This window comes from Electrona antarctica, assembly GCF_951216825.1.
Source record: "Electrona antarctica genome assembly, chromosome: 5".
NCBI classification, from domain to species: Eukaryota; Metazoa; Chordata; class Actinopteri; order Myctophiformes; family Myctophidae; genus Electrona; species Electrona antarctica.
The window spans coordinates 21,326,594-21,346,438 of record NC_136810.1 but is presented as its reverse complement, the minus strand read 5'-3'; the positions used below and the strand labels follow the sequence as shown (position 1 = coordinate 21,346,438).

General features: G+C 43.0%; 1 protein-coding gene and 1 long non-coding RNA gene across 2 annotated transcripts in view; both read left to right on the top strand.

Moving 5' to 3' along the window:
• Positions 1-9,372, top strand: part of ccnd2a (cyclin D2, a) — a 24,172-nt gene extending 14,800 nt beyond the window's left edge. Inside the window, exons 4-5 of the mRNA XM_079500881.1 lie at positions 2,053-2,201; positions 7,450-9,372. Coding sequence (XP_079357007.1) covers positions 2,053-2,201; positions 7,450-7,620 — 320 coding nt within the window. The 3' untranslated portion in view covers positions 7,621-9,372. The remainder of the gene's footprint in view (positions 1-2,052; positions 2,202-7,449) is intronic.
• A 2,124-nt stretch (positions 9,373-11,496) lies between these two features.
• Positions 11,497-13,518, top strand: LOC306923360. Its single transcript, XR_013790048.1, has 2 exons — positions 11,497-11,730; positions 12,116-13,518. It is a non-coding gene; the product is annotated as an uncharacterized lncRNA (long non-coding RNA).
• Positions 13,519-19,845: the final 6,327 nt, after the last annotated feature.

The following is a 19,845-nucleotide window of genomic DNA, read 5'->3' as shown; positions in this document are numbered from 1 at the left end:
GGTCTTTCCCAGGGTGCTGTAATCCTGGGTGCCACTCTGCCTCTTACAACCTGGGGAGAGCCCCGAACTGAGCTCGTGCTTCCTTCAACGGATGACGAGTGAGCAGGCCCGCTTCTAGAGTTCCCCCTGGTCGGACGTAACGCATGGAAGGAACACGTTATCCAACGAGTTCCTTTCCCCTCCATCAGGCGTGGGAGGTAGTTTAAAGACCAGGATTACTGCATGTTTTTGTGAGGGTACCTAGCGGACACGCAGAGAACATGTGAGGGTACCTACCTACCCTAGGGGACACGGGGAGAACATGTGAGCGTACCTATACCCTATAGGGGACACGGGGAGAACATGTGAGGGTACCTACCCTAGGGGACACGGGGAGAACATGTGAGGGTACCTACCCTAGGAGACACGGGGAGAACATGTGAGGGTACCTACCCTAGGGGACACGGGGAGAACATGTGAGGGTACCTACCCTAGGGGACACGGGGAGAACATGTGAGGGTACCTACCCTAGGGGACACGGGGAGAACATGTGAGGGTACCTACCCTAGGAGACACGGGGAGAACATGTGAGGGTACCTACCCTAGGGGACACGGGGAGAACATGTGAGGGTACCTACCCTATAGGGGACACGGGGAGAACATGTGAGGGTACCTACCCTAGGGGACACGGGGAGAACATGTGAGGGTACCTACCCTAGGGGACACGGGGAGAACATGTGAGGGTACCTACCCTAGGGGACACGGGGAGAACATGTGAGGGTACCTACCCTAGGTGACACGGGGGAGAACATGTGAGGGTACCTACCCTAGGGGACACGGGGAGAACATGTGAGGGTACCTACCCTATAGGGGACACGGGGAGAACATGCAAACTCCACACAGAAAGGCCCTTTTACCCAGGAAATTAGGAAATCAGGGTTTTAGACATTGTAGATCTGATATTTTCTATACATTCTGCATAATGAATACTTTCTACTTTTGTTACTTTAAGTATCAATGGCGGCTATAAAGGAGCCGAATAGTTACAAAGTTCTGGACCGGGAGTTGACAGAATGCACAGCCCAGCTTTAATGATCTTAAATCCCTATATTTTAGATTTATTTTATTTTTGTATTAGTACAACATAAACATTACAGAGACTTTAGTTGTCACTGTACAATACTTTAAAACAGTTGTCATGTTGCACACTAAAATTGCAGATTGTTGCGACGTTCCCATTGAAAACAATGTATTAAAAACTCCAGCTTGTCACACCCCAGCACTCGAGCGCTGTTTTCTGCCCCCTCAATGACAGCACTCTCTCTCTGTAAGAATCACTGTTGTTTTTGGCAGCACATTTTGATTTTAGTTTTAGTCATAGTCTCTTGAATAGTTTTCACTTAGTTTTAGTCACATTTTAGTCACCTGGAATGTATTAGTGTTAGTCTAGTTTTAGTCGACTCAATGTCATGAGATTTTAGTCAACTAAATCTACAGTTGATTTAGTAAACTAAATTTCATTTTGGAGGGCCTTGATGTCGTCGTCGTAATGACTGTTTTTACACTTGCTGAAATTAGCCAATCTACAAGCTCTGCGACGCGCTGTGAGCTTGTAGATCGGCTATTTTCAGCATGCAACCAAGTGTAAAATGACACATACTGGATTTCTTGTCCACTAGTCCCTCCCTAACATTTTAGTCTAGTTTTTATTTGTTGACGAAAATGTCAGTATATTTAGTCTTTATAGTTTTAGTCACCATATAGCTTAGTTTTCATTTAGTTTCCATTTAGTTTTCGTCAGTGAAAAAAGGTAGTCGACGAACACAACACTGTCTAAGAACCTCTGCTCTTGTCCTCTCCGTTTACAGATTTCAACTTCGCTAGTCCCTTCCTAACATTTTAGTCTAGTTTTTATTTGTTGACGAAAATGTCAGTAGCCTATATTTAGTCTTAGTTTTAGTCATCATAGCATAGTTTTCATTTAGTTTCCATTTAGTGTTCGTCAGTGAAAAAAGGTAGTCGACGAAAACAACACTGTCTAAGAACCTCTGCTCTTGTCCTCTCCGTTTACAGATTTCAACTTCGCCATGTACCCTCCCTCCATGATCGCCACAGGAAGCGTTGGGGCGGCCATCTGCGGCCTGCAGCTGGACTCGGCTGACCAATCACAGTGGGGCGACAGCCTGACCGACCTGCTGGCCAAAATCACAAACCTGGAAGTGGTGAGTGACCGTTATGTGGAAAATAGCCGATCTACAAGCTGCACATATGTGTCACAATGTTTCTCTTTTTCTTTCTTTTTTTCAGTCAATTTTGAATTCCGGACTTTTTACTTTTACTAGTAAAAGTCCGGAAAAGTAGTAGTAGTTTAACAATTTGAGTATAATTTTTCCACCACTGCTTAATTGGTGCTGCCTGTGTGAAGCTCGCAGTACTTAACCCATTTGGACCTGAGCTCCATTCTACAAATGTCTTCTAAATCCTGACAGTTTTCTGAAAACCCTATATGTTTCTCTATGTCAGTGCAGGTGCTCAACCTTTTTCATGTAAGGACCCCCAGAATTATCTGTATTTGGCTGCCGACCCCCCATCTGAAAATATGTTTTTCCAGGGACCCCATCGGAAGGAAACATTTGAGTAAAAAAAAACGTTTGCTCTGAAAGAATATATATTCAATGATTTGCGCCACATTTTTTACGATTTAAAAAAAATTGAAGATCTACAAGCTCGTAGCGCGGCACTCGGTATGTCTGAAGAGAAAGTGTAATTGTCATCTATGCTGCACTCTGTCACATGCAGCAGGGATCTCATATAGCAGCTCTTCTCACAGCAAAATTAGGTCTGCCTATAAAAACTTCAAAACATTTCTAACAACACAAACCTTGTATGCGAGGAGGGTCCTTCATGGCACCAAATGCTTTCAAAGAGAATGTGTGTACAAGCCTCACACATACATGACACCTGGTGTGGTGCAAGCCTCACACATACATTACACCTGGTGTGGTGCAAGCCTCACACATACATTACACCTGGTGTGGTACAAGCCTCACACATACATTACACCTGGTGTGGTACAAGCCTCACACATACATTACACCTGGTGTGGTACAAGCCTCACACATACATTACACCTGGTGTGGTACAAGCCTCACACATACATTACACCTGGTGTGGTGCAAGCCTCACACATACATTACACCTGGTGTGGTACAAGCCTCACACATACATGACACCTGGTGTAACACCATTTGAATGCATGGATATTGTTTGGTTAACTGACATAGAAACATGGATATTGTTTGGTTAACTGACATAGAAACATGCGTTTTTCAGAAAACTTGTCAGGATTTAAAAGGCATTTGTAGAATCGTCCTCAGGTCTAAAAGGGTTAGGCAACAGGAGGATCCCACTAGCAGCAGGTGTCCGTTTATCATTAGCACAACCACAAAATGTCCAACACACATACAATGAATTACTCACCTAATGCTGCAGGTTCCTGTCTTTGAGCCCCTTAGATCATCCGCAGAGCCATCCGTGATTCAGTGTTGTTTTTGGCAGCAAATTTAGATTTTAGTTTTAGTCATAGTCTCTTGAATAGTATTCATTTAGTTTTAGTCACATTTTGGTCACCTGGAATGTCTTAGTGTTAGTCTAGTTTTAGTCGACTAAATATCATAGGATTTTCTGAAAATGTATTTTGGCGGGCCTTGATGCCGTCGTAATGGCTGATTTTACACTTGCTGAAAATAGCCGATCTACAAGCTCACAACACGACACGTTGTGAGCTTGTAGATCTGCTATTTTCAGCATGCAACTAATTGTAAAATGACTTATACTGGATATTTTGTCCACTATAGTCCCTTCCGAACATTTTAGTGTAGTTTTTATCTGTTGACGAAATTGTCCATATATTCAGTCTTAGTTTTAGTCGTCATAGCTTAGTTTTCATATTGTTTCCATTTAGTTTTCGTCAGTGAAAAAAGGTAGTCGACGAACACTTTTCGTCTTAGTTTTAGTCGACGAAAACAACACTGCCATGATTACACGGTGAGAGTTGTTTTGGGGTTTATTATAGTCAGGACTGGAGACTATATGGCAAAACTACTACTGCTGCTGTATCTTCAAAATATCGGATTATTGTTTCAGGAATGCGACAGAAACAACAGAAATCTCCAGGAATTCAAAGGCTCAGGCTTCATGAAAAAGAGAAAGAAATGTATAATTCTGTTTTGTCTGTATTTATCTAGTAATGGAGATGCGGGGCTGACTGGGCGTTTCACTTTTACTCTTGTGATAAGAGTTCTAAAATTCTGCCAAAACCTGACCCTATACCCTCGGGCCGTCCCAGTTAGGGCCCAGTTAGGGCCCACTTCGGGCCCAGTTAGGGCCGGGCCTTAACACATTTTGGGCGGGAACCCCTTTTGGTGTTTTAAGCAATATGTTATACTTTAGCTATAGCAGATCTAATAGCAGATCTAATAGCAGATCTAAAAGCTCGAGCTTTTAGATCTGCTATTTTTCAGCTTGTAGGTCTGCTATTTTTGAAAAATCGTGAAAATGTGGCGCAAATCTTTGATTCTGGGGGGGGGGGGGGGGGATTTAGAAGACATTTGTAGAAGCTGGTGTCAGGTCGAAATGGGTTAATTTCCAGGCCCCTTGGGAACTATATTTCCAGGTGTTTTTTTATTTTATTTTCATTTTTCAAATGAGGGGAGAATTGGAGGGGGTTTGTGATTCTTGTGAATGATACAGGACTTCTATGTTGTGCCTGTAAACATGTGTTTACTTTTCCAAATACCTTAAGGAGTGACGTTGGAATGTTAGCTGGCTGCGGTCGGTGGTATGGGGATGTAGAGCCAGCTAAGAATGACAGGCTGTAAATGGAGCATTTACTGTAACACGCTTTTATCCAAAACGCTTTACATAGATTGTGCATTGCGTTCACCCATTCACACACACACATTCATACAGCTTTACATAGATTGTGCATTGCGTTCACCCATCCACACACACACATTCATACAGCTTTACATAGATTGTGCATTGCGTTCACCCATCCACACACACACATTCATACAGCTTTACATAGATTGTGCATTGCGTTCACCCATCCACACACACACATTCATATAGCTTTACATAGATTGTGCATTGCGTTCACCCATCCACACACACACATTCATACAGCTTTACATAGATTGTGCATTGCGTTCACCCATCCACACACACACATTCATACAGCTTTACATAGATTGTGCATTGCGTTCACCCATCCACGTCACACACACATTCATACAGCTTTACATAGATTGTGCATTGCGTTCACCCATCCACACACACACATTCATACAGCTTTACATAGATTGTGCATTGCGTTCACCCATCCACACACACACATTCATACAGCTTTACATAGATTGTGCATTGCGTTCACCCATCCACGTCACACACACATTCATACAGCTTTACATAGATTGTGCATTGCGTTCACCCATCCACACACACACATTCATACAGCTTTACATAGATTGTGCATTGCGTTCACCCATCCACGTCACACACACATTCATACAGCTTTACATAGATTGTGCATTGCGTTCACCCATCCACACACACACATTCATACAGCTTTACATAGATTGTGCATTACATTCATCCATTCACACACGCGCTGGTTGCGGTCATGTGTGTGTGTGCCGACAATATGTTTCCTTGCTCTGCCAGTCAGGATATATACCATTGGTGAAGAACAGTTCTCAAGCGTGCGTGTGTGTGTGTGTGTGTGTGTGTGTGTGTGTGTGTGTGTGTGTGTGTGTGTGTGTGTGTGTGTGTGTGTGTGTGTGTGTGTGTGTGTGTGTGTGTGTGTGTGTGTGTGTGTGTGCAAGTGTGCACGTGTGTTTATTCTAGCCGTCTGACCACTAAGTCAGTAAAAGCCGCTGCAGTGTGTGGTACAGTCATTCTGTGTGTGTGTGTGTGTGTGTGTGTGTGTGTGTGTGTGTGTGTGTGTGTGTGTGTGTGTGTGTGTGTGTGTGTGTGTGTGTGTGTGTGTGTGTGTGTGTGTGTGTGCGTGCGAGAACCACTGGCAGGAGGGGACGTGACACCCACCCCAATCCCCCAAAAACCTGCACCTATATCACTGTATCTTTAAAGCACCAAAGAAAAGCCACTCTGAAAGCAAACCTCGTGTTATCCAGTGACACATTGAAGCCATTACATCTTCTTGCGTGAAAGCACCGTGGGGGGGTGGGGGTGGGGGGGGGGGGGGGTGGTATTCTGGCACGCGTCCCACATCCCTGCTATAAAGAGCAGTGAAGGGGGGGGAGGGGGTGTCTTTTAAGAAGTAAAGGCCAGCATTCTTGCGGTATAAGACACAAGCGGTTCCTTTACATGTTTCTTTTTTTTGGGGGGGGGGGGGGGGGGGGGGGGGTTAATTCTCTTTCTCACAGGAATTGAGTTGTTGTTTTTTTATGACTATAATGCGGCACATGTTCTGTGGGAAGAAGGCTGGCGGAAAAGGGTGCGTGCGTGCGTGCGTGCGTGCGTGCATTGCATCCGTTGGTAGAATGACAGAAGTACACATCGAGGACAGTCCTCCATGGTCACACATCTTTCTTTAGTTAGATGAGTTAGACTTCTATACTTTATTGTCAGGATGTTATATAGAATCAGGCATTCAGAGGTTATAGGATTACACATTTAGTTCAGTGGTTCCCAAACCTTTTCATGTCAAGGACCGCCGAATTGACACTAATGAGCCCGCGGACCCCCCATTTGAAAAGATATGCCATAAGAGAAGATTATTACGGCTCTAGCAGTGATTCTCAACCCGTTTACTTTCAAGGACCTCCAGTTTGAACAACATTAGTCTATATACGGACCCCCCATTTAATGGCATTTCTCTCTGGGACCCTCAATTTATATTGTAAAATCAATGAAACCAAAAAAATCAATGGAACAACGGGTCTGTTCATGGTTCCATTTGTACATTCTCAGTTACAGACCCATAATGGTCCATTTAGTACCAAACTATGGGGACCCCCCTGGAACTCCCTCAAGGACCCCTGGGGGTCCCCGGACCCCACTTTGGGAAGCACTGATTTAGAGGTCAAGTTTAGGATTAGACATTCAGAGGTCAGGTTTAGGGGTTAGGGGACACGTCAGAATCCGTTGCAGGGTGTGTACAGTCTGTAACCTAGCAGGTTTAAATTAGTTAATATATAAGGAATGTGTGCCTCCCTGCTCCACCAATGTAGTATACATTAACCCCCCCCCCCCCCCCCCCCGCAGGAGGGGGAGGCTGGGCCACTGGGAGATATGCGTGCGTGCGTGCGTGCGTGCGTGCGTGCGTGCGTGTGTGCGTGCGTGTGCTGCAGGGATATCAGTAGCTAACTGAAAAATATTCGTGCCCTTGATAATGTATTTTTATAAATGTGAATGACTCAAATAAAGACATTGAAATGTGTGTTTCAGGACGTGCTGAAGGCGTGCCAGGAGCAGATAGAGCGCGTGCTGGTCAGCAGCCTGCGAGAGGGGCGCCAGCAGCAGCAGCAGCAGACACACAGAGGGCCCAGCGCTAAGGGGCTGGACCCCCCTGACCAGGCCTCCTCTACACCCACCGATGTACGGGACATCAACCTCTGAACCGCCACCAGAGGGCTCTGTCGTGCAGGATCCCAACAGCCACACCGAAAGAAGAAAGGAAAATCTCGAGGGGTTTTTTTTTTGAAGAAAAAAAAACGACAATGAACAAAAAAAAAAGATGTAAAAACAGAGAGAGAGAGAGAGAGAGAGAGAGAGAGAGAGAGAGAGAGAGAGAGAGAGAGAGAGAGACGGGGAAACAAAAGTGCTGGCTTGTTTTTATAGATTTCTATTTTTCAAGAAAGAAATTGTCGAAACCATATTCCCATGATGTACATTATGAAATCAAAGCTATTTTAGATATACAAACAGATATTCTATGATACTTATATACAAAAAAAAGTAAAAGAAAAAAAAAAAGAAGAAAAAGAAAATGAATTTGATATGAGAAAGAAACTCTTATGGTGCCTTGTATTTACAGAAGGGAAGCCAGTCACATTGTATATGTTCTGTTTTGTTTTGATTTGTACCATCAGTAACTGATATCCTAAAACCATAGCTTGATTTAAACATGGGGTGTGGGCGACATTCATATCTCGTGATGTACGATCCCAACGAGACAAAGGGGTTTCTTTTCCTTCTTCCTTAAATGGTCATCTTTAGTAGACGTTTGGATGGTTATGGTCTTAACCAGAGATCTTCTTCACACAATGAGAAGCTCTCCTTTTTGGAGACGAGAGACTTCAGAACATTGAGATCAACCGAGAGTAGGTCCCCAATTAAGTTCCAGGCAATCCTGAGGATTATTATTGTTAATAGTTTTATTATTATTATTATTATTATTATTATTGAGGGACATGAATTCAGAGAAATAGAGTTGAATGTGATCAACATGCTCCTTCTGTCAGGCTGCTTGTTTGTGCGTGTGTGTGTGTGTGTGTGTGTGTGTGTGTGTGTGTGTGTGTGTGTGTGTGTGTGTGTGTGTGTGTGTGTGTGTGTGTGTGTGTGTGTGTGTGTGTGTGTGTGTGTGTGTGTGTGTGTGTGTGTGTGTGTGTGTGCGTGCATGCGTGTGTGTGCGTGACCTGCGTGCATGTGGGCGGTTAATACAAGCTTTCTGCGTTTCTGTGTGCGTACGTGCTATTCCGTTTGGGGTGTAGATGCGCTTGAGCAACTTTCCAAGCCTAGTCTTCGAGTCTATAGCCATGAGTCTTTATTAAGTCTAGTCGCATATAGTCACTAAGCTTAGTTCTGTAATGAAAGACTATATATTGGAGGAAGCCAAGGCTATATGGATGCTATGTCTGTCATTTGAACAGGACTATATGCTATAATATCACTGTCTCCATACAATATTTGTGTGTGTGGCGATTCGTTGTTGGCTAACAATGAGCATGCATGTTGCGATGAATTGAATTCTCGTCGATGCGAGGATTCATACGGATTCACATGGATCGGATATGGAAATGATGAGGACTTTCATTCGTCTTTTATCCTGAGAGCTTCCAGCCTCGATGTCAGAGGTGATTTTTTTGAGACGTTCTGTTTATCACGGCCCATTGTTTTAAGAGTCAAAGAGAGATCTTCTCATGTCTTTTTTTTCTTTCTTCCTTTTTTACAAAACGACGCATGCGGAAGAGCCAAGCTCAGTCCGGCGTCGTGCTTCGAGGGGTTACTGAGACAGCCCGGACATTTCAGAGCGTTTCATTCCAGCGACGATGAGACGTCGGGTGTGAGCTTGTAGATCAGCTGTTTTCGTTATTTTGTACGGTTAATTCATAATGTATTTTTGTAAGTTTGGGTCCTGGGGGGGGGGGGGGGGGGGGGGGTTTGTCCCTTCCTCGACATGTAGTGGAGTAAAAAAAGTACAATATTTGCCAATATCGAGTACAAGATACTCAGAAAACTGTACTTAAAGTGTACTTTAGTTACCGTCCACCAGTGTCGAAAGTATACATCGGGGCCAGAAGGAAGTGGAGTACTCTCTCTTTCATGGCTCGTTCTTGCAGTCAGTGACCCCTCTGAGTGGGGGCAGGGTGGGTTCGTCGTCGTTACTACAACGGTCGTTTCCGGCATGCAGCAGACGTATAGCTTTAAGCCCCGTGGCCGCACCGAGTGTGGAGGACAGAGACGTCAATGAGTGGACACGTTTTATCATTTCACACGTATAAGTGTGAGCCTGAGCGGAGCGGAGAGGCTGGGGTCAAGTGTTCCAGAGTCCGGAACCGGTGGACTTTGGATTCTTCGTATTATGTTTTCGCAGCGAGCTGGCTGTGACGGTGTCGCAGCATCCGGAAAATAGCTAAAGCTATACGAGCTCACAAACATGACGTGTTAGGATTTTTTGCGGAAGTCTGAATCGGGGGGCTTCTTGCTGCAGAGAGCGTGAGGAGGACTTGGGGGAAGGCACATGGCTAGAGGACTTGACGGAGGATTGTCGTTGTGTGCAAGGATGATTCTTGCTGCTTGTGTAGGCGATGGTGTGTTGACATACGTATATACGGCCGGTGGCCAGCCCATAAAGGCCCAAAGTTAAAACGTTTGGTATTATTGCCTATTAAGCCGGATTCATACTCCCGTCGCACGGCACAAGTCGCTTAACCGCGGCCCGTCGGTATAGCTTGAAGATCAGTTGTTTGTTTTTGTTTTTTGGGTGGGGGGAAGCAAGCGTCACCGCCGTGCGACCAGAGTACGAATCAGGCATTAGCGTTGTGTTGAACTGTGCAGTCTTTTTGTCGTGACGGAGAGTCCAACAGAGAGACGAGTTCCGAGTGAGAAAAAGTTGCAAATTGTACAAAATTGAGCTTATACGACTATTACACTGCCAGAGGGTCATCGTTCAGATGCTGTGTTCTATCAATTGCATCTGGAGTTCCACATGGGGCCGTGTCAGTTCCCCTTTATGATTTCAATGGCAAAGAAGCACTTTGAAAACATTCTCCCAAAAGAGAGACAAATGAAATGAAATGCGTTCGGCGGGCGGGAGGAGGTTGAATAGATGTTTTCTATTTCTTTGGTTTACTTTGTAGGGCTGGTTTCCCAATCATCAGACGCTCCCTCCAATAAAAGTCAAATAAAAACGCTTATTACGATTAGAGACATTCCTATCGAGACATACAATAAATAAATAATAATTAAAAAACAAAACAACATTCCGAAAAGTAGAAGGGAGGTCTGACCATTTCTGTGTGAGTGAATAAAGAGAGAAATAATGCCAATGCAAAGTGGAAAATGCATACTTACACATTAATTGATTTTATGAATTTTGCTTTGTTATTTTCACATCATGAAATATTGGTTGTACTTGAATTTATTTAGATTTTTTTTAATCAGCTTATAAAAAAATAAAAAAAAGGTCACACTGGACTTCAAAGAAATGACAGTCAGAAGACAGTGTGGTTTGAATTTTTATTTTATTTTTAAGTAAGAAGAAAAAAGATCAAGCCATTGTTTCTGTCCAAACACACATTGATTTATGTGTGTCCTATAAAGTGGCTGGTCAGTTATGTGTTGTTGCTTTGTGTGAGTTCTCCGTTCAGTAAGGCGTGCGGTGGCCAGGTGGTCAGTAGGCATGTGGTGGCCAGGTGGTCAGTAGGCGTGTGGTGGCCAGATGGTCAGTAGGCGTGCAGTGGCCAGGTGGTCAGGAGGTGTGCGGTGGTGGCCAAGGTGGTCAGTAGGCGTGTGGTGGCCAGGTGGTCAGTAGGCGTGTGGTGGCCAGATGGTCAGTAGGCGTGCGGTGGCCAGGTGGTCAGGAGGCGTGCGGTGGCCAGGTGGTCAGTAGGCGTGTGGTGGCCAGATGGTCAGTAGGCGTGCGGTGGCCAGGTGGTCAGGAGGCGTGCGGTGGCCAGGTGGTCAGTAGGCGTGTGGTGGTGGCCAGGTGGTCAGGAGGCGTGCGGTGGCCAGGTGGTCAGTAGGCGTGCGGTGGCCAGGTGGTCAGTAGGCGTGTGGTGGCCAGGTGGTCAGTAGGCGTGTGGTGGCCAGGTGGCCAGTAGGCGTGCAGTGGTGGCCAGGTGGTCAGTAGGCGTGCAGTGGTGGCCAGGTGGTCAGTAGGCGTGCGGTTGTGGCCAGATGGTCAGTAGGCGTGCAGTGGCCAGGTGGTCAGTAGGCGTGCGGTGGCCAGGTGGTCAGTAGGCGTGTGGTGGCCAGGTGGTCAGTAGGCGTGCAGTGGTGGCCAAGGTGGTCAGTAGGCGTGTGGTGGCCAGGTGGTCAGTAGGCGTGTGGTGGCCAGGTGGTCAGTAGGCGTGCAGTGGTGGCCAGGTGGTCAGTAGGCGTGCAGTGGTGGCCAGGTGGTCAGTAGGCGTGCGGTTGTGGCCAGATGGTCAGTAGGCGTGCAGTGGCCAGGTGGTCAGTAGGCGTGCGGTTGTGGCCAGATGGTCAGTAGGCGTGTGGTGGCCAGGTGGTCAGTAGGCGTGTGGTGGCCAGGTGGTCAGTAGGCGTGTGGTGGCCAGATGGTCAGTAGGCGTGCGGTTGTGGCCAGGTGGTCAGTAGGCGTGCGGTTGTGGCCAGATGGTCAGTAGGCGTGCAGTGGTGGCCAGGTGGTCAGTAGGCGTGCAGTGGCCAGATGGTCAGTAGGCGTGCGGCGGTGGCCAGGTGGTCAAACCCTTTGTAATCCCCTACCAAGTTTGCTGCTTCTGTCAAAACTTTGGCACAGGGGTTCAATAAGCCAACCAGACATCAACACCAAACCAGAAAGAGTTGTATTATTATTATTATTATTATTATATATATTTTTTACACAAAACACAAGGCATCGCCGTTTGCTAATGGCGAGGCAGGTTTGCAGTATGTCGTGTTCTTTCTTGGGTATTTCGGTTGACTTTTCTGAATGCACGACTGAAGAAAAACTGTGGTGGATTTGAACCGACACCTCCATTGGCTTTGTTCTGGCATGCAGGCAAATTAAATTAAAATCCCGTTTTTGTTTCTCAAATCGGATCTTTTATAGGGCCGACTGCCCACTCTCTGCTGTTCGGCATCAGGCAGGGCGATCGGAGCGGATTTGTGTATCGCTGGGATATCGTCGAGCTATCGGCGTCGGGTGTTGCTATACGGTGACAACGTAATGACGCATAACAGCCGCAAGTCGCGCTCAACTCATGCTCCGTCGTACCGCCAGGAATAGCCGACCTGCAAGCTTTACAAAGCGATGCGGATGCGACGTGTTGTATAGCTTGTAGATCGGCTATATACAGTATAATATACTGTATAATTGGAGGACAACAAAGCATAAATCCAAGGGTCCAAGTGTCCAGACTTGAGACAAGAAATCTATTTCAATCGCGTGAATCGTGTTTCAAACAACGAGGAATGTGGTTTCAAATCTGAAAAACAAAAGACAAAAAACAAACAAACGAACAAATACAAAAAAAACTGTTTCCATGTGTTTATTTTATTTTATTTATTTGTTTTATTTTGTTTTAAGTGGACAGGTCAAACATGGGATTTGCGCTGCCGACCCGAACACAGCCTTGACCTAATTGAACCCCAGCTTGCCCTAATCTGAGGAGGGGGGACATTGTGGCAGAAACAGCCGATCTACAACCCCAACAATGCGGTGCAACGCGCAACTTTGCGGGCTTGTAGATCGGCTGCTTTTGGCGAAGAGATTTGTTTTTTATACTGAGGACAGAGGGTTTAAGTGGTTGAACGCCGGTGGTGGAAAAAGTACTCAAATGTTTACTTAAGTAAAGGTATCAATACTGTAATATATAAGTACTCTATTAAGTACAGTACTTAAGTAAATGTACTTAGTTACTTTCCACCACTGCGGTTAAGAGATACCGTATTCCAAAGTGAAGGGGGAGAATGGGAGGGGTGTGAAGACGTCGAGAGGAGTGGAAGAAGAAGAAAAGAAAAGAAAAAGTGTCAATATTTTGTATTGAGTTTATTGTTGTCTTTTTTGCGCTGCTAAAAGCTATGATTTTTTTTGTTTCATTTCTTATATATATACAAAAAAAAACAAAATAACATTACCTAGTCGTGATGTCACTTGAGTGTGCTGCTATTTTATAAACATTTGTATTATAATATAATTATTTTACTTGCTTAAGAGATACGTTGAGATAAACGAGAAAAAAAACGGAAAAAAAAAACTTAAGTAGATAATGGTTGATATAGAAGAACATGGAATGAGTATTTCGACTGGAAATGTTCTGTGTGTACAGTTATGACGGTTTGCTTAGATAGCATGTCCCCCCCCCCCTTTTATTTTTGTTTTGTATCAAATGTTTTATTTTTATTTTTTTGTCACATTCTGCATCCTCTTGGTATTTCTTCATACCTCAGGTTTATTGGTCGAAACAAACAAACAACCATCATCATCATCACCTATACCTCTCACAGTTAGGGAGACCCACCGTTGGACGCAAAACACACACACACACACACACACACACACACACACACACACACACACACACACACACACACACACATCTCGTTTCTTTCCGAGACGAGACAGACGATAATGCGACAACGACCCGCGGACTCCCACCTGGACTCAATAGTGATAATGGCGGCGGAGGGGGGGTTGTTGGTGTCGGTGCTGCGCGTACATCTGAGACATGTGTGTGTGCGTGTGTGTGTGCATGTGTGTGTGTGTGTGTGTGTGTGTGTGTGTGTGTGTGTGTGTGTGTGTGTGTGTGTGTGTGTGTGTGTGTGTTTGTGTGTGTGTGTGTGTGTGTGTGTGCGTGTGCGTGCACGTGTGAGCGTGTGTCATGTCAAGCGTAAATATCATGTCTGAACGTTTCAACGTATAGGGCTGGGCGATATATGTAGCGATTTTGTTTGATATTCAAATCGTGATATGGCAACTTAAATGGTCTTCTCTCATGGCTTTAATCACTCAAGGTTTTGTGACATTCATTTTCATTTAATTTAAATCTTCTTTTAGGTTTCATGACCTCCATTACACCCCACACGGCCTGAACTTTGAACATTCAGTGGATTTTATGTGGTCTGGGGGTTTTCTCTGTGTGTTCTGAAGACTTTTTTGAGCTGCGATAAAAACAAGTATAATCCCTCAACAGTGACATCTGCTGGCAAACTCCTATGTCATATAAGGGATTTGTGGACTCTTACCTCACAGTCCACAGGCAAATCGGAGCACTTGTTGGAGCCAGAAAACCCCCAGACCACAGAAAAAGTTCAGGTTTTTTGAGTGCAATTGAGCTCAGAAAACCTAAACATGATAAGACAAATACGAAAACGTTTTTAATTTTTTTGATCCCTTTAAAGCCTTGTTTGATTTGTTCAAGCTGAAGAAAGTCCATATCATCGTTACAAAACGATATCGTCACACCATCGGAATCGAGATGTTTGAGTTAATTCGATCATATCGTCCAGCCCTATTTCTACAGCACCAATGTTTAGCTTCTTTTTTTTGGGGGGGGGGGGGGACTCGTGGTCCCCCTCCCCCTGCCTCCCCTCACCGTAATCACATCATGTACCTCAATGTCTGTCGCACAACCTCCAGATCTGTTCAATAAACTTCTGCTTTAACGAGTGTGACGACATATCACGTTTACTGGTTCGTTCTTTCATTTAGACCTGAGGATGATTCTACAAATGTCTTCTAAATCCTGACAGTTTTCTGAAAAACCCCTATGTTTCTATGTCAGTCGGTCTCAAACATTTTCATGTCAAGGAGCCCCAGAATTACCGCCGACCCCAATGTCAAAATATGTAGTTCCAGGAACCCCTCCAGAAGCAATGATTTGAGTTAAAAACGTTCACACGGAAAGAATATATATTCATATTTGCGCCACATTTTCACGATTTTCGAAAAATAGCAGATGCTTTTTTTCAATAGCTAAAGTATAACATAATCCTTAAATAACTCAGAAACTACAAAACGAGCCCGAGACCATGGACTATAGCCCATGGCCCATTGTCTTTTTTGCAAATCCTCGTTTTTCATCCTTTTTGACCATGGGCTATAGCCCTTTGTCTTGGACGGCAGACATGCCGTTTTTCATCATTTTTGAGGATTTGAAAAAAAGAAGAAAATAACTCCAAGCCATTTCAAAGTAAAAAGTTCCAGCATGTGTCTCCACAGTAAGCTGAATTATCAAAAGTTTGAATGGGGTTTCTAGGTGTAAGTATGTAGGACTAGTAGCATGCCAAAGTTTGTGCTATTGCCATTGAGAATGCATTGGGGGTTTAAGTTAAATAAGTCAGAAACTACAAAAGCTGAATAATAAAAAGTGTGAATGGGGTTTCTAGGTGAAAGTGCTTTTTTGACGTGCCAATATCTGCCATTGAGCCCCATTGTAAAATTCTCAAATTTGAAAGCACTATATTTCTAAAACTATGAATCATTTCAAAGATTCCTTTTCAGGCAAACATGTCCACCGTAAGATGAACCTAAATAGGGTTGAATGGGGTTTCTAGGTGTAAGTATATAGGACTAGTAGCATGCCAAAGTGTGTGCTATTGCCATTGTGAATGCATTGGGCGTTTAACTTAAATAACTCAGAAACTACAAAACATTTCAAAGTAAAAAGTTCCAGCATGTGTCTCCACAGAAAGCTGAATTATAAAAACTGTGAATCGAGTTTCTAGGTGAATGAATTTTTGACGTGCCACTATCTGCCATTAGAAATTTCTAAAATTTAAAGCACTATATTCCTAAAACTATGAAACATTTCAAAGATTCCTTTTCAGGCAAACATGTCCACCGTAAGATGAACCTAAATAGGTTTGAATGGGGATTCTAGGTGTAAGTATGTAGGACTAGTAGCATGCCAAAGTTATATTTTTTTGCGGACGGCATACTATAGCATGTCGTTTTTCGTGATTTTGGACTATTTGAAAAAAAGATGAAAATCATGAAAAAACGACATACTATAGTTCATGGCTTCGGACGGCATACTATAGCATGTCGTTTTTCATGATTTTGGAGGATTTGAAAAAAAGATGAAAATCATGAAAAAACGACATACTATAGTCCATGGTTTGGAACGGCATAATATATTTTGTCATATTTTCATGGTTTTGGGACACTATGTCAGAGGCAGGACTTGAACCTGCAGCCTCTTGATTCCCAGGCAGGCTCTGTACCCAGTGAGCCACTGTGCATGCTGAGCTTAAAAGGCCGAATAGATAATGTCAGAAGACCCAGAGACTTGTTTCCATTGTGGTTCATAAACATTCGAACGTCTAGAGATAAACAACAGCAAAATAAACAATAGACAAATCTCCTGTTATTTTATTTTATTTTTTGTATTTTATTTTTGTATCAATGTTGTACTCAAAGGGAACAGCAGACTGTCTTGTGGCAGGTAGCAAGTAGTCCAGTGACTTAGCACACTGGCTGCATGATCTGGAGATTGTGGGTTCAAACCCCACTCAAATCTTTACTTGCCAAAATCTGCCATTGACCCCCATTCTGAATTTCTCAAATTTAAAAGCACTATATTTCTAAAACGATGAAACATTTCAAAGATTCCAAAGAGTCCAACGTAAGATGAACCTAAATAGGGTTGAATGGTTTCTAGGTGTAAGTATGTAGGACTAGTAGCATGCCAAAGTTTGTGCTATTGCCATTGAGAATGCATTGTGAGTTTAAGTTAAATAAGTCAGAAACTACAAAACTTTTCAAAGTAAAAAGTTCCAGCTTGTGTGCCCACAGTAAGCTGAATAATAAAAAGTGTGAATGGGGTTTCTAGGTGAAAGTGCTTTTTTGACGTGCCAATATCTGTCATTGAGCCCCATTGTAAATCTCTCAAATTTGAAAGCACTATATTTCTAAAACTATGAAACATTTCAAAGATTCCTTTTCAGGCAAACATGTCCACCGTAAGATGAACCTAAATAGGGTTGAATGGGGTTTCTAGGTGTAAGTATGTAGGACTAGTAGCATGCCAAAGTTTGTGCTATTGCCATTGAGAATGCATTGGGCGTTTAAGTTAAATAACTCAGAAACTACAATACATTTCAAAGTAAAAAGTTCCAGCATGTGTCTGGACAGTAAGCTGAATTATACAAAGTGTGAATGGAGTTTCTAGGTGAAAGTGATTTTTTGACGTGCCACTATCTGCCATTAGACATTTCTCAAATTTAAAAGCACTATATTTCTAAAACTATGAAACATTTCAAAGATTCCTTTTCAGGCAAACATGTCCACCGTAAGATTAACTTAAATAGGGTTGAATGGGGTTTCTAGGTGTTATTATGTAGGACTAGTAGCAGCACGTTTGTGCTATTGCCATTGAGAATGCATTGGGAGTTTAAGTTAAATAAGTCAGAAACGACAAAACATTTCAAAGGAAAAAGTTCCAGCTTGTGTGCCCACAGCAAGCTGAATAATAAAAATCACACCCGTGTGAACTGAGTGGTGTAAGGTTTTATATAGCATGATCAGCTGTGGTCTGACGTAATGTCTGACGTAATGAAATAAGGTAAGGTATTATGTAGCCTGATCAGCTCTGATCTGACGTAATGAAATCACACCCGGATGTGATTTCACAACTGGCTTTTTCTGCGCAGAGAAAATGACCACGGTTGCTACGGTCATCCAGTTCACCCGGGTGTGATTTAATTACGTCAGAAATTATTTTGAACATAGCAACCATGGTCATTTTTTTATGCACACAAAAGCCAGTTGTAGGAGTGGTTTACACCACTCAAAAAGTGTGAATGGAGTATCTAGGTGAAAGTGCTTTTTTGACGTGCCAATATCTGCCATTGAGCCCCATTGTAAATATCTCAAATTTGAAAGCACTATATTTCTAAAACTATGAATCATTTCAAAGAATCCTTTTCAGGCAAACATGTCCACCATAAAATGAACCTAAATAGGGTTGAATGGGGTTTCTAGGTGTAAGTATGTAGGACTAGTAGCATGCCAAAGTTTGTGCTATTGCCATTGAGAATGCATTGGGCGTTTAAGTTAAATAACTCAGAAACTACAATACATTTCAAAGTAAAAAGTTCCAGCATGTGTCTGCACAGTAAGCTGAATTATACAAAGTGTGAATGGAGTTTCTAGGTGAAAGTGATTTTTTGACGTGCCACTATCTGCCATTATACATTTCTCAAATTTAAAAGCACTATATTTCTAAAACTATGAAACATTTCAAAGATTCCTTTTCAGGCAAACATGTCCACCGTAAGATTAACTTAAATAGGGTTGAATGGGGTTTCTAGGTGTTATTATGTAGGACTAGTAGCAGCACGTTTGTGCTATTGCCATTGAGAATGCATTGGGAGTTTAAGTTAAATAAGTCAGAAACTACAAAACTTTCCAAAGGAAAAAGTTCCAGCTTGTGTGCCCACAGTAAGGTGAATAATAAAAAGTGTGAATGGGGTTTCTAGGTGAAAGTGCTTTTTTGACGTGCCAATATCTGCCATTGAGCTCCATTGTAAATATCTCAAATTTGAAAGCACTATATTTCTAAAACTATGAATCATTTCAAAGAATCCTTTTCAGGCAAACATGTCCACCATAAAATGAACCTAAATAGGGTTGAATGGGGTTTCTAGGTGTAAGTATGTAGGACTAGTAGCATGCCAAAGTGTGTGCTATTGCCATTGGGAATGCATTGGGCGTTTAACTTAAATAACTCAGAAACTACAAAACATTTCAAAGTAAAAAGTTCCAGCATGTGTCTCCACAGAGAGCTGAATTATAAAAACTGTGAATCGAGTTTCTAGGTGAATGAATTTTTGACGTGCCACTATCTGCCATTAGAAATTTCTCAAATTTAAAGCACTATATTTCTAAAACTATGAAACATTTCAAAGATTCCTTTTCAGGCAAACATGTCCACCGTAAGATTAACTTAAATAGGGTTGAATGGGGTTTATAGGTGTTATTATGTAGGACTAGTAGCATGCCAACGTTTGTGCTATTGCCATTGAGAATGCATTGGGAGTTTAAGTTAAATAAGTCAGAAACTACAAAACATTTCAAAGTAAAAAGTTCCAGCTTGTGTGCCCACAGCAAGCTGAATAATAAAAAGTGTGAATGGAGTTTCTAGGTGAAAGTGCTTTTTTGACGTGCCAATATCTGCCATTGAGCCCCATTGTAAATATCTCAAATTTGAAAGCGCTATATTTCTAAAACTATGAAACATTTCAAAGAATCCTTTTCAGGCAAACATGTCCACCGTAAGATGAACCTAAATAGGGTTGAATGGGGTTTCTAGGTGTAAGTATGTAGGACTAGTAGCATGCCAAAGTTTGTGCTATTGCCATTGGGAATGCATTGGGCGTTTAAGTTAAATAACTCAGAAACTACAATACATTTCAAAGTAAAAAGTTCCAGCATGTGTCTGCACAGTAAGCTGA